The sequence below is a fragment of the Eucalyptus grandis genome, chromosome 1 (genome assembly GCF_016545825.1).
Source record: "Eucalyptus grandis isolate ANBG69807.140 chromosome 1, ASM1654582v1, whole genome shotgun sequence".
NCBI lineage: Eukaryota > Viridiplantae > Streptophyta > Magnoliopsida > Myrtales > Myrtaceae > Eucalyptus > Eucalyptus grandis.
In genome coordinates, this window is record NC_052612.1 from 15,708,944 (window position 1) to 15,733,336 (window position 24,393).

The window sequence follows — 24,393 nt, forward strand, 5'->3', positions numbered from 1 at the left end:
AGAAAAAACGATTTTTTTGAGTGACTACAATAGAGTTGGCTTGGTAAAATGTTTTCCATTTCAGGGATTGTTATACTATTTCTGAGTTACACTGAAAATTTGAAATGAGTTAGAAATAATTCTCTAATTTTTGTTACTTTTTTTTTTTTTTTAATAATTGGACATGGATTTGATGCATGATCGCTGAAACCCAAAACCTCGGTCACTGACATGGGATTGGGCGCCCGACCTTGTGCTTGAGTAAGATCTGCCACTTAAAAATATTGTTTGCATAATGCTGGTTTAAGACAATACGAGCTAGAGTTGCAATTGGCGTAATTGAGCGTGAATACAAGTATTATTGGAGCTGATTTGCCTCCGATAACTCCTTATTTCTTGGTAATTTAAAGTAACCATAAGGAATAACTAATAGAAGAAAGAATTTTTGTTGCCTGAGGACCTAGGTCCAAGGTCATCTACAGTGGCCAAAAGATTAGTGATGATCGGCTCCCGAGTTGAGACGATTCCATCCTAGAACTAAGAACTGGATCAGGATCGGTCCCGGGTTAGACTTATTCAATTTAAGGTCTGTTTGTTTTATGGAAGATGGGCCATTTCCGGAAAATATTTTCCCAAAAGTTATTTTCTAGAAAAATAACAATATTTTCTGGTGATTGGCTAAAACCTGAAAATGTTTCGGAAAATATTTTCCGGTGATTTCGTAAGGAAAATATTTTCTAAGACTTTACTACTTAAGTATGCATTTGACCTATAAATCCATCAAATATGAACTTACCTTTAAATTCGGGAAAACTTACTTCATATCTTTATTCTCTCATTGTCACCAAATGCTCATCTACTCTAAAAAAATATTTGTATGGGTTTTAAAAAGAAGCAACGGAGAAAAGAAGCAAAGCATGTACAGCCCCAATGAAAATCTTCTAGTTGAGTGGCATGTTCTCCTATGCGTCTTTTGTGTTCTAATAAACAAAAGAAAAAAGAAACAAAGCATGTAAAGCTCTTTGCTTAAGCTATCTACAACTGCAGGGTAGAGTAAATAAAGAAAATGATGAGCAAGAGTGCAGAGCCTGAACTTGAGATCGACGAGCTCAAGGTTTGCCTGGCAACGCCAATGACTAGACAAAAAGAAGAAGATGGGAAACAAAGAAAAGAAAACGCAAAAAAAAAAAAAAAAAAAGAAAAGAAAAAGGAAATTAAAAATAATTGGAATTAAAAAGAAAAAAGAAAATTAAAAAATAATTCAAATGAAAAAAAGAAGAAGAAGAAAGGGAAGGAGGAAATGATGATTTATAGAGATCTGAGATAAGAGAAATCAAGTGGGGAAAATATTTTCTATTTTTGAAAAATAGAAAACATTTTCCCCAAGGAATTCATTTTCCGTGAAATGAACGCCAAAAAATCCGGAAAACGTTTTTCCGGAAATTATTTTCCGCGAAACGAACGGAGCTTTAGAGTTTTGGCAATTTCCTTTTCCTTACTCTTTAATAGAAAATGAATTTTTCTTTTAAAAAAAAACCAGTCTAGTCTCATCCAAGTAGTTCAATTTTGCACTTGGAATTAAGAATTGCCGAAAACCAATTGGTTTAGTCTGGGGACAATGACCTCGCATTGCATCTCAGAGAGAGAGAGAGAGAGAGAGAGAGAGAGAGAGAGAGAGAGAGAGAGAGGTGAGAGAGAGCATGAAAGCTCCGAACGGGGTAGAGACTTCGCTCGGTATGGATGCAACAATTGGAGGTGGCTAAGAGGCGAACGATAGCGGTTGGTGGCGGCGGTGGTGGTGGGGAGATTGCCGCTTGGGAGTGAGTGGGTTTATTACGGACTTAGAGTGAGTTTGGTTAAGCTTTTCCAATTGTCCCTTGGGAAAAAAAATAAAGTATTTGTTTTAGATTTTGGTTCAATGTTTGCCCAAATGCCGGTCTTGGCAATGCTAAATGCCTAAAGAAAGTCTGCACCCGCTTTGGCTTTCAACATTCGTAGAGGGCCATTTCTAGGGTTAAACGATTTTTCTTTGCAATCCAGGCAACAATCGTGGGATTCCCATTACCCAAGTGACGATCACTAGTTCTCACAACCTAGGCGACGGTGGCCCGGGTCTCGTGACCTCAGGCGACCCTTGCCTAGGTTGTGCAACCCTCATTGAGGACTACTAGAAATCAAGCATCCTTAGATGATAGTTGTCGGCGCCAAATCTAGCTCGGCGGTGGCTTGGGTCTTTGGCCGACTTTGGCCAAAGGTTTGATTTTTTTGAATAAAACCATATTTAAAAGAATGCAATCAAAGCCTTTTGCAAGAAGAAGTTTGCCAAACACTACTTAACTCAAATTTGTTTTATAAAGAAATTTTTAGCAAACGCAATTTATATTTTCTGAGAAAGCTTTCTTTGTATTTTCCCCGGGCCCATTTCCAAAATCGAACCAAACCCGGCGTTACCAAAAACCGAGAGATGGATAAAAGGAGTCCATTCATTCATGGGGCCCAAACAAACAAATTCCTCCACACTCCTCCATCCTAGGAGACTCCTTTTCCACTTTCCACCCCAACGGCTCCCCGACAAAACCCAGCCCCGCCGAAACCCTCTCCTTCACTCGTCGGCCTCCGCCGTGACCTGACGGCCTCGCCATGCCAGCTGAGCTCAAGCATCCGCCGCCGCCGCCGCCGCCGCCGCCGCAGTGGAGAGTCAACTTCCGCGCGAGGTCCAGGAACTTCAGCGTCGAGGTCAGGGCCGCAACCCCGATCCCGACGTGGAGGCCTCCCGGCCACCACCGCCTCTCGGTCTTGCTCCGGCTCTGGAGCTTCGTCCTCCGCCTGCAGTCGGACTGCGGGGCCGAGCCTCCGAGGCCGCGCCGGCGATCCCTCGGGTCCAGATTCCTCGGAGCCCTCGAGCGAGTCCGAGGATTTCGAGCCAAGAAACGAGCCGCCGCGACGCGCGAGGCCGATAAGGTACGGTACAGTACGGACTACGGATTCCTGCTTTGACGATGCGGTTTCGAAACTGAGGGAATGTCGACTTAATTCCGCTGATCTTGTGTAGGCTGAGGTCGGGATCGTTCGGCTGTCCCTCGTCCCCGTCCTGATCTCCGCGTTCCTTCTCGGCGCGGTCACGGCCCGCCGCCTGGACAAGATCGGCGCAGCCGTCGCCGCCGTGGCTCCGACGATCCTCCGTCGCTGGTCGAAGGAATTTTTCGCGTGGCAGGGCAGCTTTGCGGCGGCGGCGGCGGCGGCGGCGGCGGCGGCGGCGGCGCTGCTGGGTCTGTTGACCGTAGTCCGATCATGGTCTCGAGCGATCGATCTGGCAAAGCAGGCGGACTTCGCAGGCGATTGGGCGCGAGGAATCTTGTGGAAGATCTGGAGGAGCGCGGCGTCTTGAAATTCTTGATCGGGTCGATTTATTTCGAGCTGAGTCCTCCGCCGCCACCGCCGCCGCCGCCCAGGGCCGGTAGAAGTTGGAGTAAAGCCGCCTTAATTTCTAAGCGATGGATATGAGCCGATCATAGACGAACCAAAATAGGCCCTGAACGGCTGGGCCGATCACCTCTTTGTAGTTTTCGACGGAACATAGTCGCAATCGGCATTAATTTCGGGTTCCATCTAACTCGAAAAAGAGTTTGGATTAGAGTATTCAGGGGTTATTTTCTAGGGTACATTATGGTACGTTGCCGACGGGAAATATTGACTCGCCTCTTTCTTTATTGCCCGTCTCCATAAGAACGTTCCGAAAAGCCACGGTGCGAACATCACGCCATTCAAACACGGGTCCAGACTCCGGACCATCTTTCCAATTCGCAATAATCAAAGATCAAAAGCAAATTCAAAGTCAGCAATCTAAGGGCAACAGAAAAGTCCCCTGAAGTTGCGCAGCCCGGAAAGCATTCTCGTCACGACATCCTCGCAAGTGGCGGCCGACCCTCTCGCCAGCAGCCGGCAGGGATCAATGGCCCTCGCCGGCGAAGTCGGGCACCAGATAGGGTCGCCAAGCCCATGGTAACGGAGATAATCTTATCAATCGAACGAGTTTTAGGATGCAATCCCGCAACGAGTTTTGAAATCTTTAGTGCAATTTTGAAGGGGCCGGATCCTACGTTCGGCCCAATCGACATGCGACAAGTGGGCCCGAGGTGGGCCCGCTCTTGTGTGAGTTGTGGGGCCCCACTTCGGTTCGCGATGATGGGAAGCTTCGGCACGAGTGCACGGCGCGTGTGATGTATGGCACCGTCGACATAGCTGTCGGTGTCAGGCGGGGCCCACCGCAAACTGAATCTCGCCTCGCTGGAGGCACGGGGGCCGTCGATCGGCGACCGGGGGGGTGCATCCGACGGTGCGCGTCGAGAGTCAAAGCGGGATCCCCATGGGTCTCTTTGACCACACGGGAATTGTGTCGTTAGAAATAATGGTTTTCTTTTCCTTTTTGTTTTTATCCTTTTTTTTTTTTTTTATTTTTTTTCTTCGTTCTTCTTCTTAGCCTTTGACTGGATTGTCACTTCAAACGAGGGCTATCTTTCGTTGAAAATCGAGGCCAGTGGACCCGCTTTTACGTAACTGCCCCCCCGCCCTTTCTGGATCCCATCATGAAAATATGCTTTATGTTTAATTTGTTTTTGCAAAACAAATATCTCATCAAATATTTTGGACGAGTTTTGATAATTATAATAAATGTTTTTTTTATTTTATTTTCGAGAATGGGAAAATGGGTCAAACTAATTTGGTGTTGGGGAAAAGGTTTAAATGCAGATTCTTCTTTTGTACTTGTTAAGTTTAGGTCGGTCGAATAAATGTAGATTCTTCTTTTATAAAATTAGGCAAATTGAAAGAGTTGTCCATGAGTTTTCCTCAATTGGACTTTGTGATTCATAGTGCATGCTTTGCTTTCCTTCCTTTTTTTGGAATAAAAAAATTGACATACATCATGATATTTCAAAAGTCATATTTCACGATATATAGATACTATGAATATAGACCTACAAAATATAAGTCTCCCAAAACTGTAACAAATAAATTCTATATTTTGAACTGCATAATAGAAATTGACTTTTCTCCGTCACTTCTTTATATGTTTACGTCATCAATCACGTGTCCCGCTAATCAAATTTCGATAATCCCCGACTCGTACGAGTTTTACTAGTCAAACACAACATAATAGGAAATTCTCATATTAGAAAAGCATTTCAGAGCACACGGATTGCGGCTAAATTTTCCAAAAGCGGATACGCACCTTTGAAAATTTCCAAATTCCCCAAACGATTCAAACCCCCCCAAGAGCAAATTCACTAATTCGAAACTCTCCAAATTAAGAGGTGCCGGGGGGGCAAAACCGTCAAATCTTATTTCCGCTGCTGTGGAACGAGGGATATAAAAGATAATGATTAAATTACTAAATCCGGGGGTTCCCCCCTCTTTTTTCTTTATGGTTAGGTTTGACCACTGCCCAGTGGGCCCCACTCCCCTTCCCCTTCTCTCTCTCTCTCTCTCCATTCAAGTCCAATATTCCTCCACATCTCTCTCTCTCTCTCTACTTGGACGCCATTTCCTTCTTTCCTTTCAGCTCTGCTTTCTTTCTCTCTCTTCTTCTCTCTCTTCTTGTCTCTCTCTCTCTCTCTGTTTTTTTTTTTTTTTTTCTTGCGTTGTTTCTTTTGACCTCCTGTAGCAGCCCGTCCTCTATTCTTCCGCAACCAAAATCGCTCTCGATTGGACTGCCGAGAAGGGAAGAAAGAAAAAACCTTCAGCCGCACTCCCTCCTTCCTTCCATCTCTCCTCTCCCCTTCCCGACTCGCCTCCCGAATTCAGCTCCAGCTTGTCTTCCCGGGGATTCCAGTTTCTCAGGTAACGATGCTGGTTCTCTTGTTCTTTGCTTTGGATTTCGCCTCGGGGGTCGTTCGGGGTCGCTTGCCCGCCGTGGCCTTTGGTCTTGGGTCGTCCTCCTCGCCAGCGCGCCCCGTGGTTCCCGGGATCTCCTCCCTCCCATCCTGCGCCCGCCCCATCTTTGACTGGCCCGCCGGCGGCCGCGGATTCTCCGGCTGGGTGTGTAAATGGGCGGTTTTTAGGAGGGGGGTTGGAGCTTTGCGTGATGGGTTTTGGTGGGTTTCGCTAGATCTGTGGTCAGGCGGTTTCTTTTTTGTACTTTTTTTTTTTTAAAATCTTTTTCTGGTAGTCTTGCTTTTGGTGAATGGGTGATGATTGTTTGGAGCGATCAGTAGCCGCGTTTTCACTTGACCGGCGAATAGGGTCGATGCGTTTGCTCGTGTTGGTCAGTGGGTTAAGGAGATTTTTCGATGTTATCGTTGTTTGGGTGGTGGGTTCGAGTGGGCGGAGCCGCGGAAATTAATGTGGCTGAATATACTGCCATGCTCAACTGGAGAATGTCGTGTTGAATGGCTCTGTCCCACTTTCGAAATCTGATTTCCAATTGCCTTGAAATGGTCGGTGCGCCATGTTAGTCTAGGGAAGTAATGGAATGAGTGCCTGGAATCTCCTTTTGGGGACAGGCAATGAAAGCAAATGAAGACCAGACCTTGGGTATTGATTTTTAGCCGGTTATGATGTGGGCTGTGAGGGTGGGGGAACATTATAAGAGGAGGAAAAGGACAAGGCTAATTAAAAGGAGGGGAGAAACATTTTGTACAACCTGCTATTTATGGTGCCTCATTTGCTTGTGCAGTTTAATATATGACTTTTTCTTTCAATGTGTTGTGGCCAATGTGTTCCATAATGATGATGCCTTCAGAGTTGAAGACAGTATTCGTGAATTGTACTGCCAGATGTGTTTCTTTTATGGACCCGTATGAAATTCTGGAACATGCAGAGGTTTGAGATGTTTATGTGTTTATTGTTATGCTTTGGCAGGAACAGAGACGACGAGATAGCAGCTGCAGATTTCTGAATCTAAAATGGGTTGTTTCACCGTCTTGAAGGGTAGGAAGAAGAAACCTGAAAGAACCAGTTACACCAAAAACAATAAGGACTCTAAGGAGCTCCTGCCAATGATTCTGCCCGAACCCCAAATACGGACACGGTCATTGCAGTCTGCTCCACCGAGTTTCAAAACTAGAGTTAAACCTGTTCCGACAGTTTACGTGGTTCCCAATGGTAGGACGCGTGCATTTTCTGCTCCATCTATTGCCTTTGATATGGCCGAACAAGATGCTTTCTCATTGGCTGAATTCGAGGAACTAGAAGATTCAAGACACCGTGCTTCCACAAGAGAACAAAGGTCCTCGAGTCCACAACCTCTTCCCCTTCCATCACCTCAGGGTCCTGCTGTCCTAAAAAATGCTGGAAGCTTTAAGTCCACAGCAGGGAGTGGCCCACTATATTCTTCTGGACCACTCTATCCTTCTGGATCACTTCCTTCTGGACCTTTGCCTTTGCCTCCCTCAGGAGCCCTTCGAAGGTTTTCATTCGATGAAATTGCTGCAGCTTGCCATAATTTCTCTTCAGATCGATGCACATCAGAAGGTCTATCTTCAATCATGTATAGAGCATCCTTTGGAGAAGATAATTCGAGCTCAAGAAAATTTGAAGCTACCGTCACTCGCCTTCAGACGTCCACTCAGGTAAAGTGCTTTAAATTGTTGTGGATGCAACATCCATACTTTCTGGAAGAGCTTAAGATATTCGATGCAAAAGAACGCTAGGAGTGCTTTCCTTTGCTTTGAATATGCATTTGACAGTTTATGAAACCTAGATCTCATGACACTCACTAGAGGTTTGGTTTTAATAAGATGATTTGTCCTACAATCTTCACTGGCTTACATGCATATGTTTGAGCTGATTGGCCTGCTTGTAATGTAGCCTTACAAATTTCTTTCACTTGTTGCTTTCAGGGAATAAAAGAGTTCATAAGTGATGCAAACACTCTTGCATCTTTGCAACATCCTTACCTCAGTAAGCTGCTCGGGTACTGTGCACCTGAGGGTTCAGAGCTCAGAGCTCTTGTGTATGAGAGGCTTTACCATGGAAGCTTGGACAGGCTTCTGTATGGAAGATCTGACGGACCACCTATAGATTGGAACAGCAGAATGAAAGTTGCCTTATGTGCTGCACAAGGTCTTACTTTCCTGCATGAGGAGGGGCCCTTTCAGGTAACCAAAAGGCTTTTGTTCCTTGTTTCTTAATGCATTATGGATGACCACAATGCAGTTTGTGATGGAGAAAACTTGAGAAGGCTTTTACCAAGATCACATACCTTTAAAGACGAAAATCTGACGTGATGAACTTGGATTTCTAGGGTCCTGATTCCAGGACTTGTGGCTTTACAGATTTGTATTTATAATTTTTGATCTTTTTAGATACTGATAGGACTCTTGCATTCACAGGCTATGTTCAATGAATTTTCAACGGCCAACATCCAAATCGACAAGGATTTCAGCGCCAAGCTTTCGGGATACGGTTGCATTGGGCACATTCAAGAGTCAGATATGTCCAGTAGTTCAGTGGTAAGTTCCTTCTCCGACTTGTGTTCTGACTTGCATGGATTGTTCAGACCGATTCTTGGTCAATGGAATTTCTATTAACTAGCGCGTTTGCCTAACTTTGATGGTAGATATAATTGTCATTTTTATGTGTGTTCAGGCATTAGCGAACCTTTCAGTGGAGACAGTGGAGAAGGGATTGCTCACTCCAAAGAGCAACGTATGGAGTTTTGGCATAGTTCTTCTTGAATTGCTCATTGGTCGGAGGAATCTGGATAACCGGTATCCTAAAGAAGAGAGGGACCTGGTCAAATGGAGTCGGCCTTTCCTGGCTGATGATTGCCGGCTATCACTAATAATGGACCCTCAGCTTAAAGGTCGTTTCCCAGCTAAAGCAGCAAGAACTGTGGCTGACATTGCTCAACGATGCCTCCAGAAAGAACCTTCAGAAAGACCCACGATGAGAACCATTGTGGACCTTTTAAAAGTCATACAAGACATGAAGTATTCCTGCCGATTCCCTTTGCAAGAGCCAGCAGCAATTACCGGGAAGCAAATGTTGAAATCCACAAGCCTAAACGGAATCATGGTCCCAACACCCAAGTTGAATTTTTCCCCGTCCCCACCCGCTAGAGTGGCGCCACCATCTGTCTCTCCCAGGAACTTCCGTGCTCTACCCACATCTCTTCCTCCTCGCGCATGTTCCTCGACCCTTTCCTTGGAGGAATTAAATTCTCAAGAAAGTCGTAAATCTTCATCATCATCGACCGTGCGAAGGGCTAGTGTGGAAGGATTTTGATTGTTGATAATGTGATTTTATTTATTTTTTTCCCAGGTTCTCGTGTTCATTCGTGATTTAGTATGAAGTATAGATTATAAAGGTGTGGTTTTTTCACCTTTCCATCCCTCTAGATAGTGGGTCATAGAGGGGATGCTGTTTTGTAGATAGAGTGCAGGATCATGCTGTTTATTGTTATACAAGAATGCCATTTAAACTGGAGTGGCCATGTCCATCATCTTCGCAATGTTGTCACGGGCGCTCTTCATTGTATATGCATATGTTCTTGTCTGAATTAGAGTTAATGGTTTTGCAATAAAGCCTCTGTGGAGGAGAATGGGGTCGATATATTCCTTTTAAGTGGATCTTGCAGATGATGTAATTTTTGAAAAATGACATCCTTGTGTCTTGTGCTCATGACCTGTTGGGTGAGCTGGAATGTTTATACCGCCAATCGGAATTAGTTAATCTGTTTCACGTTGACTGTTTAAGGGAGGTGTTTTGGTGATGATTCCCCTCTGCCTGATGCTGTAGTAGGACTGTCTGAAGCGGATGAATTCTGGAGCTGTCTTAGCAAAGACAATTGCTATGACCTAACTTAAAAGGCAGGTTATTCTGTCGTGGCGGCAGAATAAAGCTTGATACCGATGGTTCGATTCAAGCTGGGGCTGGAGGTTTGTTCCGTGACTACCTCCTCAGTCAAGGCGGAGCTCGAGCTCCGGATTGCCGGATGATCAAAAGGTGGAGAAGCTGCTGATTGAGAGTTAAGGGTTCAACTGATCCTTCCTTTGCTGGTTGAAAATAAAGTGTTCAACTCATCCTTCCTTTGCCAGATGGACTAATTTGACAAAAATCAAAGTTAAAAGGATGGTCGTGCTGGTTAAAAGGATCAAAGTGATTCGAACTAAATGAACTAATTTGACAAAAATGATAAGTAAAGGACAAATTTGAACATTAGTTTACAGTTCATGTAAATATGACAAATGGGCTAGACAACCTAGCCTGGCACAAGAGCCGTGATCATTTGTCATGGCCACTTGAACAGGGTTTTGGCCCTTGCCATGCGGAGCCTGCACAGCCAGTACAGTGTCAAGCCTGAACAATCGAGCTGGCCTCTTTAACATCTATAAGTTTGTAGAAAATATTGACTGCACAAGATGTGTCGACGCAACAAATAAAAAAAGTCCTGAGATTGTGACATGTGTCCACAGTGGACTCAAATGTTGGACTTTTTTGAATTGAGTGGGCACTCTTTTCTCTCTTCTTTCCTCTCTCTCTTCTCTCCTCTCACGCTCGCTTTCTCTCGCCCGACTCTCTCTCTTCATCGCCCCCTCTCTCTCCCACTAAGTCTTTGTCCAATCGACAAACCACCACACTATCCCTTTGGCTCTGGCTTGTCCTACCTTCTCTCTCTCTCTCTCTCCCCGCCCAACGCTCGACTCTGCCCCCTCTCTCTCTCCCTTAGACGAACTATAGAGCCCTTGTACGATCAATGAGCCACCACGTCGCCCCTCCAACTTCATCGTTACTGAATTGCTGCCTCCTCCCGGTTGTACCCTCTCTTTCTCTCTTCGAGTCATGATTGAGCCCTCGTCTAACAAACCACCACATGACCTCTGCCTCCGCCTTGAAAGATTGCGTTTGTTGTTGCGAAGTTTGTCAATTGAGTGCAGTGGTTTGCTAGTTGAATGAGGCAATGGGAGAGAGAGGAGATGGTGAAGAGAAAGAGGGTGTCGAGAGAGAGAGCATGTAGGGGAGAGAAAAAATTCCCCTAATATTTGGGCACCATTTTAGACATATATCACAACCTCAGGATCCTTCTTATTTGTTGCGTTGACATATCTTGTATAGCCAATGTTTTCTCGTAGGTTTAGAGATAATATTGGATACTACTGGGATTCCACATTGTCAAAATCATAATCCAGTCACTAGGTGGTGGGACTAAGACGGTGGTGAGGTGGTGTTGGTGGAAGGAAATGAACGTATGTTGTTGTCCATGTCGAAGTGAAAGGAAAGAAAGAAGAAAAAATAAAGGAAAAAACAAGAGAGGGAAGAAAGAGGCGACAAATGGGAGAGCCAAAGGGATTTTGGTTTTGACAATATAGAATCCCACCAATACCCAATATTTTCTTGTAAATTTGGGATCAATTTTGACATTGTCCATTATTATGGTCAAAGCATGCCGGGCATATATGCAACGATAAAAGAACTAGGAAAAATATGAAAAAAAATATTGTTTACTCTTGTTATTACTTACATAGCTCTATTTTTTTTTTTTTTTTTTTTTTATCTAAATGCAGTCTTGCACCAAAAGGACCCCTACAAATCCTAAGCACCTAAATCTCCGCAAGCCCTAACTTCCATCACTGAAAAACCCTATCTCTCCTCCCCCATCGGTCACCATTTACCACCATCCATCACCGTCAAGCCCTCTCCTTATTTTGAAATCTCGACTCTCCTTCCTTCCTACGTTCATTGTTTCCCTCTCGCTGCCCATCCTCTGCAATCTCTCTCTCTGTCTATGCGCATGTGCGCCCCGGCTACCAAAGGCCTACCTCTGTGGTCCAATGGCGGTGGATCTCGGCCTCGACCGAAGTTTGTCCACGGCCTTCTCACGGTTGGCAGGCATCATGAGCCACCGTGAACAACCTTTGACTAGAGGCCATCCCTAGCCCTAGGGAGGCTTGCCGGCCTCATATTAAGCTCAGCACTATCGTGACGTGACTGAGAGATAGAGAGAGAGCGTGTCCAAAGGAAGCACACAGAGGACGGAGGGTGATGGCGCCAAGGTTGATAGCAAGCCTATCGACAAGGGGCATGGTGGTAGAAAGCACGGATAATGATCAGTGGCGACAATTATGCTTAGGATATGAATCCATCAAGTAATTTCTAATGAAAATGAAAATTTAAAATTAATAAATTATGATAAATATACTCTCTACTAAATTGGATTAATATCATAATTTTTTTTTTCTTTTTTCAGGGCGACTCATAGGGACCCTTCCCACAGGTCACAGGTGAGTTGCGCAATGAGGTGCGGAGTTTCGAACTCCTCCCCTCCTAGATGAGGGAGAAGGGCACAAACCAGAGCATTCACCACGGGATGGGTACTGATTTATAATTTTTCAGGATATTAACATTTTTAAAAAATTAGAGGTATGTTACTGGCAATTGAAAAAAAAAAAAAAGATTAGTCCTATGATTTTGGTATTTTCCGACAAAAACGAAAGTAAAAGAAAAGGAATCACCTTCCTTATCCGACTGGTATCATTCATGGCCCCGTAAGAAGGAACGCTTCACAGGACCAATTCATTCACCGACGCTCTGAGGAAGCTCGTCCGCGGCAATGGCGTCTCTCAACCTCTCCTCCTCCGTGGCGTCGTCGTCGTCGCCGTCGCCGTCTTCTTCTGCCGCTCGTTCGATGCTCCGTGCGCCCGCGCTCTCTCTCTCCTCCTCGAAGCACTCCGTCTTCTCGCCCCGGTCCTTCCCCGGATTCCATCGACGCGCTTCCTATCCGAGTAATCAGTCAACAGCCTCCTCAGTCCATCCTGCCTACGCAGGGCTCAAATTCAGCTCCTTTCTGATGTGGGTTTCGATTGACGCCCTCGCATTTGCGGTTGTTTCTCGCAGGAATTTATGCTCTGTCCAGTAACGACATAAAAGTCGGCACCAGCCTTGTCGTCGATGGGGCTCCTTGGCGTGTTCTTGGTAACTGCTTCCTCCGTTTCCTCTTGAGATAATTTGGGTTCTTCTCGCTCTCCCTACTGGTGTTTGTTGGTGTGGAACGTGCACATGGTTTAGGCAAATTCTCGTGTTTGAGGGTTGTATCTTCCAGCGTCATTGCAATGCATTCTTGGTTAATGGAATGCTGATAGTCTGGTGGGTTTACGTTTATCTGGTTTCTGATTGTATGGATAACTATAATCGCGAGAACCCAGCAGTGGATGCGGGGTTTTGACTTACAAGGGGACGAAAGGATAAGGAATTTGCCAAAATCTAAGCTTGGGGGGCGAGATATACAGAATTGACACGAAAGTTTTGAATAACATAGCAAATACTACTAGAATTAGCTCGAACACCCGACAGTTGGGGCTGGTTAGCACCGGTGGGTACCAGTGATTGGCCTTTCTCCTTTTCTCTCATTGCTTCTCGGTTACTGTATATGGATTCTTCGAGGGTTTTAGGGCCAGTTGGCTCCAGAAATTGCTGGCTCTCAGTTTACTTAACTACTTATAAAGACATTTTTCACAGAGATATGGAGATCATGTTCCCTTGTGGAAAGTTTTTACCACACTGGTCATTTTTAACTCTCACACTAATTGGTTCCCTTTTTTGAGTAGTTTTCTTCTTCTTCAAAGCTGGCATTGGCTGGTTATGGGACTTTGGTTCAGTGTGTTGTATGTTTTGCGAAGTTTTAAGCTGTCCACAAGGCTTATGTGTTTGCTATTTAATTCATTTGGCTTGTCAGGTGCTGTGCTTTACTGTGGCATTCTTCTCCATGTAATGGTCCTATGTCTTCTGTTGTTTGGTATATGCAGAATTCTTACATGTGAAACCTGGAAAAGGAGCAGCTTTTGTTAGAACCAAGATGCGCAATTACATAACAGGAAACTCTGTTGAGAAAACCTTTAGAGCCGGAAGTTCGGTTAGTTTCTCAAGTCTTATTGGTCTCTTATCACTGTTTGTGTTATTGAGAAGGCTAGCGTAGTATGAACTTGTATTTCCAGTTAACTGATTGTTGATTTGAGGAGAAACCATAATTGTTATATACTGAAAGTTATGTCATTTCATATATATGGACTTAGGGACTTGCATTATATAAATTCTAGCACAGGATGTTCTTGTGTTTGCCATACCTACCAAAATATAAATTCATTGTTCAATCACAGTTTACTTTTATTTAAAGTGATGGTTCAGTCCATTAAAGGTGAGGTATTTGAGCGTGGACAGAGGAATCACGCTTTCCATACAAGCCTTGGTCAAATGAAAGCCTGCCTTGATCATTCGTAAGAATGACACTGGACGTTACTTATGCAAGATATTATGTGCAACCTCTGATTTGCAAACAGAGTAGCTCCATCACTATTATCTTGCACATCGGAGCCTATGGGTTCTTGATTCCTGGGCTAATTGCATAGAGTTCTATGGTCTAGCTCAGTAACTTATCTCGAAGACGTCTTATGGAAAAGGAAGTCGAATTTAGTATGTCAAGTGCAATGAATTGGGCAAAGCTTTTTGGAACTTATGGGTTCCGTTAGAGACGGTTTATGTGGGCTTGTACTTTAATTGCCTTTATTTAAGAATTGCATTTTGGATGGCCGTGAACATGGCCGTAGTCCTCCTTTAGAAGAATTGCCACAGTTATAGTATAATCTCACAGAAATAAGTACCTGCATTTTGATTCAGCACCTTCGGCAGAACCCTTCCTGAGTCTTTTTTTCTCATTGAGCTTATGGCAAGCATTTAGATCTTTTGGAGATTGCTGTCCAAACCAAGACTATCTGATATCTGGATCACTTTCCAGATTGACGAGGCAGATGTATTCAAGGAAACCAAGCAATTCACTTACAAAGATGGTGCCCAGTTTGTCTTCATGGACTTGGTATGTTTCTTTGTTCATCTAGTTTCCATTTACTGCACTTTTCTCAACCAGCTGTCTCTGCTCAAGCATCACCTGCTTCATCACTCGAGGAAAGTCTTTTTTTGCAGTTGTTTATGTGAGAGTATTATTATCTAGGCCACTTCAAAAATGAATTGATAAAGGAGTGGCTGCTATCATTATGTTCAGTCTTCTAAGATATGTACTTCTCATATGACAGACTACCTATGAGGAAATTCGTCTCAATGAATCAGATGTTGGTGACGAGACAAAGTGGTTAAAAGAGGGTTTGGACTGCAATCTGCTGTTTTGGAATGGGAAGGTGATTTTAATTTCTGACTTTAGTATGGTGATTTCAGGTGTTTTCATCATATGATTGTGATATGCCTTCAGTGTTCTCGTGTCACAAAGTACATATGGATTTAATTGATTTAGGAGCAGTTTGATGTAGGGCCAATATCAAGCTGCACCTTGACAAAGCCCATATGTGCTTCTGTGAATAAACAGGCATATCGGATAAAATCTCTCTAATGACACTCAAGCTGCTATATTCAATAATTGGCCTTCTCATTGTGCAGCATTGTCTCTGTTGCAGATTATTGGCTTTGAAGTCCCAAACACAGTTAAGCTGAAGGTGGTGGATGTTGACCCTGGTCTTAAAGGCGATACTGCTCAAGGTAACTTCCTTCTCCTTTCTCAAACTAAAGAAACTATTTTCTTAATAGTGAGGTATAAGAACACTAAGTCTCTAGAAATATGAAGTGAGGCAGATGGATCTTGTAGGTTTCATGCACCTCTGTTTGATTTGGCAGTATCTGAGCTGTGCACGATATAGTGAGAAAAAGTTCAGGACTTTGTGCTTTTCCTTTGTTGCATTAGGGGCTTGGGTGGTGAAGGAGAAGTTGGTTGTTCTTTCTGACGATCTGATCTTATGATTCATGTTCTTATTATAGGTGGAACGAAACCAGCGAAACTTGACACAGGTGCTATGGTGAACGTCCCACTGTTTGTGAACATAGGCGACGAGATTTTGGTAGATACAAGAGCTGGGCAATACATGAGTCGTGCGTGAGGTTTTAGCCCTGTATGATTCTTACTTACTCCAAACGTGTAGCCTTTTTTCTGTCGGACCTGTGACCTGTGAAATCACTCGTGAGGCTTAGATAGCAAAGAGTTAGTTGCCCAAATTTCATAGTTGAGCAATTCTTTTTGTGTAGTCGATTGTTGTATTTATTACGTATCATGTATGTAAGAAAAGGGCAAGTTTTGTGCCCAAAGCTCTGGCCAATCGAAATAGCAGCGTAGATACTTTGCAATTGCTTTATTTGTTTTAAACCTTTTCGAGTGCGGGAGACGGTCATAATCCTGCTTTAGTTGAATGTTTACAAGCCAATAACTGTACAAAAGTCCTTGTTTACAAGTCACATCTTCAAGGACGAGTACACATTCAGTTGGATCACACAACAGTCTTAGGAACATACAGGGTTGATCAACTGACATCGAGCCTCTCTTTTTATGACGGTTGGGCTATCTCTGCCGGGGCGTCGTTGCCAAAAGAATGGAAGATAATCTGCTTGCTTTGACACTTTGAGGGTCATGACAATTGACGTGGGCTGAGGAAGAAGCTGGCCAACCAGAAGGTTCTAGTATTTTGCTCTGTTGATGACTTCAATTCAAGAGCTATTTTCACAAAAAAGTTGCTCGGAACTGTGAGGCCATTTCCCTTTGGTAGTGACACAAGAAGGTAGTTACTGTCGTGATTTGACCAAGACTCTTCCCTTGGCGTCTTCTGGCTTCTTCTCGGGCACAACACCTTGCTTCAGTGCCATGCCATACACATTACAAGCGCATAACCACCTTCCTTGTCGATTAAACTCGTTTATAATCACGTTGTACACTTCTTTACTGGGATGCCCCAATCTTTCATCCATTAGGACCGACAAAGCCTTGCCCAGCTTTCCCTCCCTGCAAAGTGCTCTCAACAATCTAGCTAAGCTAATCATTTTTGGTGAATGCCCCATTGTCATCATGTGCTCCATATTGAACAAAGCTTCTTCATTTCTATTCCCCACTGAAAGCGTTTGTATGATAAATCCATAAGAGCTCTCATCGATAGCACAACCCGTGCTTCTCATTTTCTTGAACATCTGGTATGCATCATCCAATAGGTCTCTCTCCTTCCAAGAAATCTTGCACAATGCCCTCAGCAACGTATTCGACATCCTCTCTTCAACTTCAAAACCATCTCCTACCATCTCTTTATAAGCCCTCAATGCAGCCCTTATCTTCCCCCACTTCAACAAGCCGTGAATCAAGGTGATATAACTGATGCGGTCCGGCGCGCAATCTCTCTCCTTCATCAGCTTCAACACCCCAAAGCCCTTCACTGGCTTCCCTTCTTTGCAATACCCATTGAACAAAGTATTGTAAGTGACCACATTCGGAGCCAACCCTGCCTCTAGAGCTTCATCAAGCAATTCCTTGGCCTCTGGTGACCTACCCACTTTGCAAAACCCATCCATAACAGCTGTGTATGTGTATATGTCCGGCTCGATCGAAATTGATTCCTTGCTGATCTTCCCCAACATCTCGTATGCTTCCTCCACCCTCCCAACGTAACACAACCCTTTGATCAAGCAATTGTACGTCTGAATCGTGGGCTCGCAACCCACTTTCTTCATCACGCCCACGACCTCAAAAGCCTTCTGCAATTCGCCCTTTCTGCAGAACGAATTCACGAGGGTCGTGAAAGTCGCGACGCTCGGGCGGAGCTCATTCTCCACCATGAAGTCCAAGATCCGCGCAGCATCATCCAAACTGTTCTTCAGACAGTGGCAGACGATCAGGGTCGAAAACGTCCACGCGTCCGGGACCAACCCGTGAGCCGGCATTTCGTCGAACACCTGCAATGCGATGTCGGGCTCGCGCGCCACGGCCAGAGCCGCGAGCAGATCGTTGGCCCCGGACAAGCTCCCCATCTGCCCATCACGCCGCAGGAGGCGGACGAACTCGGCCCTGTCCCTAGCGGGCACCGCCCTGATCCTTTCGGCCAAGTACTGGACGCGGACCGGGCAGCTCCTCTGCTCCTGCACTTCGCTCGGCCGCGTTAGGACGGCGCCAGTTCTATAAACAGAAGAGCCGTGCGAATCTCTGCTCTGCGAGGATCTCGCGACGAGGTTGCTCCGTCGGATCGTCCTCTGATGTTGTCGGGAGATGATGGCGCTTCGAGACGAGCAAGGCTGGTGCTGCGAAGGAAGATGGAGGAGTGGGGATGGGGGAGGATGGGGAGGGGACGGCAGCGAGGAAGGATGAGGAGGCATCGTGCGCGACGACGTGCGCGCCGTGCCGCCCGGGCCATTAAGAACCCGCATGCAGCCGGCGTCTCTTGTCGCGGGCCGAGCGGCCCATGCGGTCTCTCTCGTCGTTGGCACCTCAAGGGCTAGCCGCACATCCCTCTTAGCTTGGGCACCCGGTGCTGTGAACACTATATGTTGGCCAAAAAATTCTAAATCTATTATAATTTTATCAATTCAGTTATAAATTATTATTTTTTAATTTTGCCGATTTTTTGGTCGATTCTATTTTAATCCTACTCTAATACTCACTCTCAAACTCCGGCTCTACCTCTCGCACGCATGGGAGTCAAAACCTATTTCGAAAATAAAATCGTTATCACCCCAATCCCCCTGAGAAGGTGGGGATTTGAATCCCTCACCTCCCATTTTTAGGCAAACCGATTTTGATTAAATAAACACCTTTTAGGCCTCGTTGCCCACGGTGGAAAAAAAAAAAAAACGAAAAGAAAAAAAATGAATTTGTTTTAAAAATATAAAAATTGCTCATGTTAGCACTAACCATATTGTGTAAGACGACCAACATTTATGTTAGTAATTTCCAGCCAAAATTGGGAAAAAAAAGATTAGATTGACAAATTGTCACAAAATTTATGACCAAATTAATCAAATTCAAAAGTTCACGGGACTAAATTGACATTTGTACAATAATTTTATGAATGTTTTGGTAATTTCCCTCTTATTCGATATATCATCTTAGATAGTCATCTAATAAAGTTTAGCCTCATGTAACATATATCAAATACACATCGATATTCACTAAAATTACTCCATTTCCTTTCCGCATATTTCTTATCTACCCATGCTAATTCCCTCATTAGATTCCGTGGGGAAATTTCTAGTCTCATTCTCATTCTTCCCTTTTACTTGGTCCTCGTTTCATTTCAACCACACGGCAGCTGAATCAGCCTCAGCTCCTTCTGCAGAAAAAGACCGGAAATTCCACTTGAAGTGGATGAAGCTTCTATAAGCGGCTATCACCCCGGTCAAAGCGTAGAACATGATACTGATTTTCCATGGTCTGAACATCCCGGCGTTTAAGTTCGTTTAACAAGTCTCACATGACTATTCTACCAAAAAAAAAAAAAAAAAACAAGTCTCACATGACTAGGGAAGAATTCAAGTCTTGGCGGGGAGCCGTTGTCGTACTCTTTTTGCTATAACCTAGAGGCACGGAAGCCTAGCCATTTGGGGGTTCATAAAACATCTCTCAAACCTTGTGAACATGTGGGTCCGAGCGTTAGGCCTCAGCAGACTGTCCTGACCCAAAGTTATATGTGCATAATTTGTAGGTTTTGTCCGGGTGACTTCCATTTTCCTAAGTTAGAAATGTCTTGACGTCCCAATTGAACTATGCCGACCTCGGGGCTATTGATATGATGTATTGAATCTAGTGTATCCCTATTAGCTTTCTCTCGAAGAATGCGTAGGAAAGTAAAAGGTTCTATCAAATTTGATGCAAGAATATTGCAAAACGAGATATTGATGAGAACTGTAGAAATTTTCCTACCTTAATGAAAAGATGAATGTAGCAATCCTGTTTCCATTACATGAGCACATTGAAAAATCAAAATGACATTTGGGTGCATTTATTTTAATGAAAGAGCTTTTGGTGGATTAATTTTCTAAACTTTCGTGTGTTTTGGTCCTAAAATGGTTAGTCAACGGAAAGACATATTTGCTATGTAAAAAAACACCCGTACTTAAAATTAGAAAAAGATGAATTTCCGTTTTCTCATTTTCCAATCATAACAATTTTTCAACAATGACTCACTTCTTTGCCTTTTTCAATACCAATTGTTCCAGATGAGATACTAACACCTGAAAACGCTTTCGGTTACACATTTTGGCATATCATCAGATAAATAAAAAGTAAACATTTTTCTTGAAAATAATTTTGATGGAAAGTATTTTCCTTCGTCATAGAGTTTTACATGAAACGATGCCCTTATTTTGTGAACTTACCTTGAATATGAACACTGCTCTAAAATGAAACTTATTTATTTAGCTAGAAAATAGCTTACAAAGTCATGTTATTCAAGGAATCTATTTATTAGTTGCACTGCTTAACTTTTATTAACAAAGTAGATTTGATGATCGATCTGCAAGGCCGAGACCCTCGACCACGAAAATGCCTTCGGGCCCTTGTGAGCGGGATCGGGCAGCTGGGCCTATGACTAGGTGGTTAAAAGAGAGAATTTTTATATGATAGGGATGCAAGAAGAGTAAATATATATAAATATATAGATATATAAATATATATATGTCTTAATTAGAGAATGTACTTTCCCTAGACTTATTGAAAAGTTGATGGCCAAACTAAAAAAAAAGGACTCATTCAAATGTGGACGTCATTTAGGAAAAATTGCTGATGAATCTGATCTTGTGCATGTGGAGTTGGGAATATTAAGAAGTGACACGCCAGAAACGTTCAGTCCAACTTTAGTTTGGCTTTGCGGCGTCAACGTGACTTTTCATGGAAAGTACACCAGCTTGGTTTTCAATGCATTGATTCAGGACAGTCACGTCGCAACTCGCAATGGAGTCGGGTACTATTTCACATCAACTCGGCACATGAATGACCGGGTCAGCAAACAAGCGCCATCACCGCGTGCCCCGTATGTATATATCTAGCCATCTCTGCCAACTTCCGAAAGCGGAATGACCCGATAGAGAGATTATATAAACTTCTTTTTTCTTGAGTGCGTGAGATTATCAGTTTTTACTTACTCTTTTTCACGGCGAATAATGCGCGAGTACTTGTGGTTCGCCTGCGGGGTGACGGTTTCCGCCATCCTCTTCGCCGCTCTTCTGTTCAGTGATTTCTGGAAGAGAAGTGCAGGTCGCTTGGCTAGCGAAGACAGGGCCGATAAAGATGCAGCTGTCCATAATGGAACAGCAGCAGGTGGGCCCGCTCTTGATACTGATACAGCACCCGATGAGAAGAGGATGGCGACTTCTTCCTTGGGATATGATTATGAGGTGTTCTTGAGCTTTAGAGGGCCGGATACCCGATCGGGCATCACCAATTTCCTCTATACGAGCCTAATGGATGAGGGGATCCGTACTTATAGAGACGATAAAGATCTCCGATGTGGGCAAGTGGTTGGCCTGGAGCTCCTTAAAGCCATCCACCAGTCGAAGATTTCCATACCCATCTTCTCGAAAGGCTATGCCTCCAGTAGATGGTGTCTCCAGGAATTGGCCCACATAGTGAAGTGCAAGAAGACTCGGGGGCAGATCATCATACCTATTTTCTATGATGTGACACCTTCAGAGGTCCGACTGCGAACCGGTGTCTATGTGGAGGCCTTGTCTTTGCACGAAACCGAGAAGCGGTACACTGACGAGACTATTCGAGAGTGGAAGGCGGCTCTCGAAGAGGCCGGAAACATAAAGGGCTACGACCTGAGCATGCGCAACAGGTGACCCATTCCAACATTCCATTTAGAATTTGCATTCATCTCTAGTTGAGTTCTATGCTGGATTTGTGTTACTTAATATGGAACTGTATTTGCTTCTGTTAAAGTTCAGACCCGATAGAAAAATTGGCAGTGTGCGTAGAGTTTAAGTAAATTGGAGATAGTTCTTAATAAGTTCTACTCATGTTTGCTTTTTGCATTTCAATCAAAATCATCCGACTTCTGGCAGGTCATTCCACCGACCGGGACAGGTAAAGTCAATTATAATTGAATTGAGGACTTGAAATCGCAGACGGATGGTTAAGGTATTCTGATTTTGTCTGTCGCAGCATACGGTTCAACACATTTTTCTAATTCCTTGTGCTTTTGACAATATTAAATATCAGGGGCGAAGGTGAGTTCGCGAAGCAGTTAGCCCAGGACGTTCTCGTTGCACTGAAGACACCTTACTTGGTAGTATCTGACTGCTTGGTTGGAATCGACCATCATGTGGATGAAATCATGCAAATGATGGGCACTCGGATACAGGAAACATGGATTGTCGGAATCTACGGAATGGGTGGTGTTGGAAAGACAACTCTCGCCAAATTCATCTACAATCAACTCTCGCCTGATTTTGAGAATTGCTGTTTCCTCTCCAACATTCGAGAAACTTCGGAGCTCTATGGTGTCGAGCGGGTGCAGAATCAGCTCCTCTCAGGGGTTCTCAGACAGAATTGGCTTATCATCGAAAATAGCAGTGAAGGGAGTAGGATGATCGAAGAAAGGATATCAAGTAAAAAGGTTCTTCTTCTTCTTGACGATGTTGACAATGAGATTCAACTGAATGCACTTATGGGCAAGCGTGACTGGTTTGGTGAAGGAAGCAAGCTTATAATTACGACTAGAAACAGAGACCTTCTCAATGATCACAAAGTGGGTTATACTCATGATCTTACTGGTATGAATTTGGACCAATCTATGCAACTGTTTAGTAGACATGCTTTCAGAAGAGAGAGTCCGTTGGATGAGTATGTCACCCTCTCCAAAAAGGCAGTGGACATTGCTGGAGGCCTGCCTCTTGCGCTTGAGGTTATAGGTTCACTTTTATCACGCACCAATAAAGAAAGGTGGGATGACAAGCTGGAGGCGTTCAAAAGGGCCCTCGTGAAGTTCAGAGCAAGCTGAAAGTAAGTTATGACGCCTTGGATGATCGGCAAAAACATATCTTCCTCGACATAGGTTGTCTATTTATTGGATGGGATGTCGATACTGTGATTCATGCGTGGGATGAGGATAAGTATTCCCCGAGAGAAACCATAGAATTTCTGCAGCACTTGTCTTTGATAAAGATTGAAAAAGATAAAAAGCTGGGGATGCATGATCATCTGAGAGACCTCGCAAGGGAAATGACTCGTCAGGAATGTAAAAGGCGAGATGCAAACCAGAGGAGGGTGTGGGATCACAAGGAAGCATTTGAATTGCTAAAGACACGCGAGGTAAAGTGCCGGTACCACTTATTTCCGATTCGAGAAGACAAGTTATATGCCTTGTCTCCTGCACTAACGCATAACCTCTATGATATGATAGCAGTTTAAACCGTTAAAATTCATAGACCAAGAATTCATGTTGCTTCCATCTCGTTTCCATTTTGTACAGACAAAAGGAAAAGTCGAAGCTATTTGTCTCAAGTTCGACCATCGGAAGCAATACCGTTTTTCGTACGGAGACTTCTATAGATTACCGGGTCTTACGTTCCTCCATGTTGACAGTCTAAACTTGCACGAACACGTCATGGGAGACTTTCGTGCGCAATGGAGGCTTTCCTGGCACAATTTTCCATCCGAGGTTGCTCAGGCTTTTCTTCCTGGGAGGAGGTCAGGTCTCCTGCCGAAGCTGCGATGTCTCTCTTGGCACAATTACCCTTTAAAGTTCGATTTTACCGAATTTTCGTTGATAAATCTAGTGTTTCTTGATCTGTCGTGGAGTAAACTGAAGGAGAGTTGGGATGGTTGGAGTCACATAAAGGTATGTTATATGCTTGGGACTGTATGTTATTCGTTGTCGTGCAATTCCATGAGCTCTAAAAACTTATCAGGGTATGATCTCTTTGTTACAGTTGTCGAAGAATCTGAAAGTGCTGAATCTGACTGGTTGCACACGCTTGAAGAAAACTCCTGACTTATCTGCTAATGTGAAGTTAGAGAGATTGATCCTAGAGAAATGCAGTATCTTGGAAGAAATTGATAGGTCTATCGGTCAGTTACCACACTTGGTTTTATTAAACTTAAATTTCTGCAAGAAACTCCGCCACCTCCCAAAGCAATTATGGGATATGGAATCTCTGGAACTCTTGATTCATGAGACATCAATAGAGGAAATGCCCGCACGTCAAGGTGATACGGGAGCATCAAGTTCTATGGAACAAATTTCACGCCCGGACAATGTTTCGTCAATTAGAGCAGACCAATTCTCATTCCGGCAAGCGAAGGCCAAGTTACTCCAGCGAGCAGTTGCCAAATTACACTCGCAACAAATGGCAATTTCCGCTACAAGTTGATGCGAAGGGTTCTAAGTCGAAGTCGCTGATTTTCTAGGGAAGTTGTCGATTCAATAGACTAGTTGTCAATTTCATGAGTGTCAATTAACTACCAAGATATCGATTTATAAGTTTGTTGTCGATTCCGACGCTACTAATCGATTATTCAGTGATCGGAGGCTGTTATGGTCAATTTTTATTGTTGTTTGTCGATCTTCCAAGATGATTGTATTAAATTAATATATCGAGTTTGAATTCGGATAACGATATGTTAAATCGAATTTGTTGATAAAATTTTTTCAAGTAGATTTCAAATTA

The 24,393-nt window shown here is 43.9% G+C and overlaps 5 protein-coding genes across 7 annotated transcripts; 4 read left to right on the plus strand and 1 right to left on the minus strand.

Annotated features, from left to right (window-relative positions):
• The first annotated feature begins 2,479 nt into the window (after positions 1 to 2,479).
• LOC104432495 lies at positions 2,480 to 3,689 on the plus strand. The gene is made up of 2 exons (XM_010044937.3): positions 2,480 to 2,940; positions 3,032 to 3,689. Exons 1-2 carry the CDS (start codon positions 2,620 to 2,622, stop codon positions 3,365 to 3,367), a joined length of 657 nt encoding a protein of 218 aa, XP_010043239.2. The 5' UTR covers positions 2,480 to 2,619; the 3' UTR covers positions 3,368 to 3,689.
• Positions 3,690 to 5,574: 1,885 nt separating this feature from the next.
• Positions 5,575 to 9,543, plus strand: LOC104432485 (probable serine/threonine-protein kinase PBL1). The gene is made up of 5 exons (XM_010044932.3): positions 5,575 to 5,817; positions 6,838 to 7,547; positions 7,818 to 8,075; positions 8,310 to 8,429; positions 8,566 to 9,543. The coding sequence occupies exons 2-5, from the start codon at positions 6,882 to 6,884 to the stop codon at positions 9,202 to 9,204; spliced, it is 1,683 nt and encodes a 560-aa protein (XP_010043234.1). The 5' UTR covers positions 5,575 to 5,817; positions 6,838 to 6,881; the 3' UTR covers positions 9,205 to 9,543.
• A 2,888-nt stretch (positions 9,544 to 12,431) lies between these two features.
• LOC104432476 (elongation factor P) lies at positions 12,432 to 16,098 on the plus strand. Of its 3 annotated transcripts, none has more exons than XM_039300949.1 (7): positions 12,432 to 12,701; positions 12,814 to 12,891; positions 13,722 to 13,828; positions 14,651 to 14,785; positions 15,003 to 15,104; positions 15,361 to 15,459; positions 15,736 to 16,098. In XM_039300949.1, exons 1-6 carry the CDS (start codon positions 12,530 to 12,532, stop codon positions 15,412 to 15,414), a joined length of 648 nt encoding a protein of 215 aa, XP_039156883.1. In that variant the 5' UTR covers positions 12,432 to 12,529; the 3' UTR covers positions 15,415 to 15,459; positions 15,736 to 16,098. The 3 variants fall into 3 exon arrangements, with proteins under 3 accessions (XP_039156883.1, XP_039156875.1, XP_010043227.1); XM_039300941.1 differs by having other exon boundaries at positions 12,438 to 12,701; positions 15,378 to 15,459; XM_010044925.3 differs by having other exon boundaries at positions 12,440 to 12,701; positions 14,708 to 14,785; positions 15,378 to 15,459.
• A 40-nt stretch (positions 16,099 to 16,138) lies between these two features.
• On the minus strand, positions 16,139 to 18,221 carry LOC104432465 (pentatricopeptide repeat-containing protein At3g04760, chloroplastic). Its single transcript, XM_010044918.3, has one exon. The coding sequence runs from the start codon at positions 18,151 to 18,153 to the stop codon at positions 16,531 to 16,533; it is 1,623 nt and encodes a 540-aa protein (XP_010043220.3). The 5' UTR covers positions 18,154 to 18,221; the 3' UTR covers positions 16,139 to 16,530.
• Positions 18,222 to 20,883: 2,662 nt separating this feature from the next.
• LOC104453792 (disease resistance protein RUN1-like) lies at positions 20,884 to 22,724 on the plus strand. Its single transcript, XM_039317143.1, has 2 exons — positions 20,884 to 21,560; positions 21,944 to 22,724. The coding sequence occupies exons 1-2, from the start codon at positions 20,884 to 20,886 to the stop codon at positions 22,722 to 22,724; spliced, it is 1,458 nt and encodes a 485-aa protein (XP_039173077.1).
• Positions 22,725 to 24,393: the final 1,669 nt, after the last annotated feature.

What these genes read in the sequence shown, in the direction of transcription:
- LOC104432495 (XM_010044937.3), top strand. Translation starts at nt 2,620, where the DNA reads ATGCCAGCTGAGCTCAAGCATCCGCCGCCGCCGCCGCCGCCGCCGCCG. An exon ending in CGACGCGCGAGGCCGATAAG is followed by an intron (nt 2,941 to 3,031) that starts GTACGGTACAGT and finishes GATCTTGTGTAG; the next exon opens with GCTGAGGTCGGGATCGTTCG.
- LOC104432465 (XM_010044918.3), bottom strand. Translation starts at nt 18,153, where the DNA reads ATGCGGGTTCTTAATGGCCCGGGCGGCACGGCGCGCACGTCGTCGCGC.
- LOC104432485 (XM_010044932.3), top strand. Translation starts at nt 6,882, where the DNA reads ATGGGTTGTTTCACCGTCTTGAAGGGTAGGAAGAAGAAACCTGAAAGA. An exon ending in GCCTTCAGACGTCCACTCAG is followed by an intron (nt 7,548 to 7,817) that starts GTAAAGTGCTTT and finishes TGTTGCTTTCAG; the next exon opens with GGAATAAAAGAGTTCATAAG. An exon ending in ATGAGGAGGGGCCCTTTCAG is followed by an intron (nt 8,076 to 8,309) that starts GTAACCAAAAGG and finishes TTGCATTCACAG; the next exon opens with GCTATGTTCAATGAATTTTC.
- LOC104432476 (XM_039300941.1), top strand. Translation starts at nt 12,530, where the DNA reads ATGGCGTCTCTCAACCTCTCCTCCTCCGTGGCGTCGTCGTCGTCGCCG. An exon ending in GGCTCCTTGGCGTGTTCTTG is followed by an intron (nt 12,892 to 13,721) that starts GTAACTGCTTCC and finishes TGGTATATGCAG; the next exon opens with AATTCTTACATGTGAAACCT. An exon ending in TGCTGTTTTGGAATGGGAAG is followed by an intron (nt 15,105 to 15,377) that starts GTGATTTTAATT and finishes TCTCTGTTGCAG; the next exon opens with ATTATTGGCTTTGAAGTCCC.
- LOC104453792 (XM_039317143.1), top strand. Translation starts at nt 20,884, where the DNA reads ATGCGCGAGTACTTGTGGTTCGCCTGCGGGGTGACGGTTTCCGCCATC. An exon ending in GACCTGAGCATGCGCAACAG is followed by an intron (nt 21,561 to 21,943) that starts GTGACCCATTCC and finishes ATTAAATATCAG; the next exon opens with GGGCGAAGGTGAGTTCGCGA.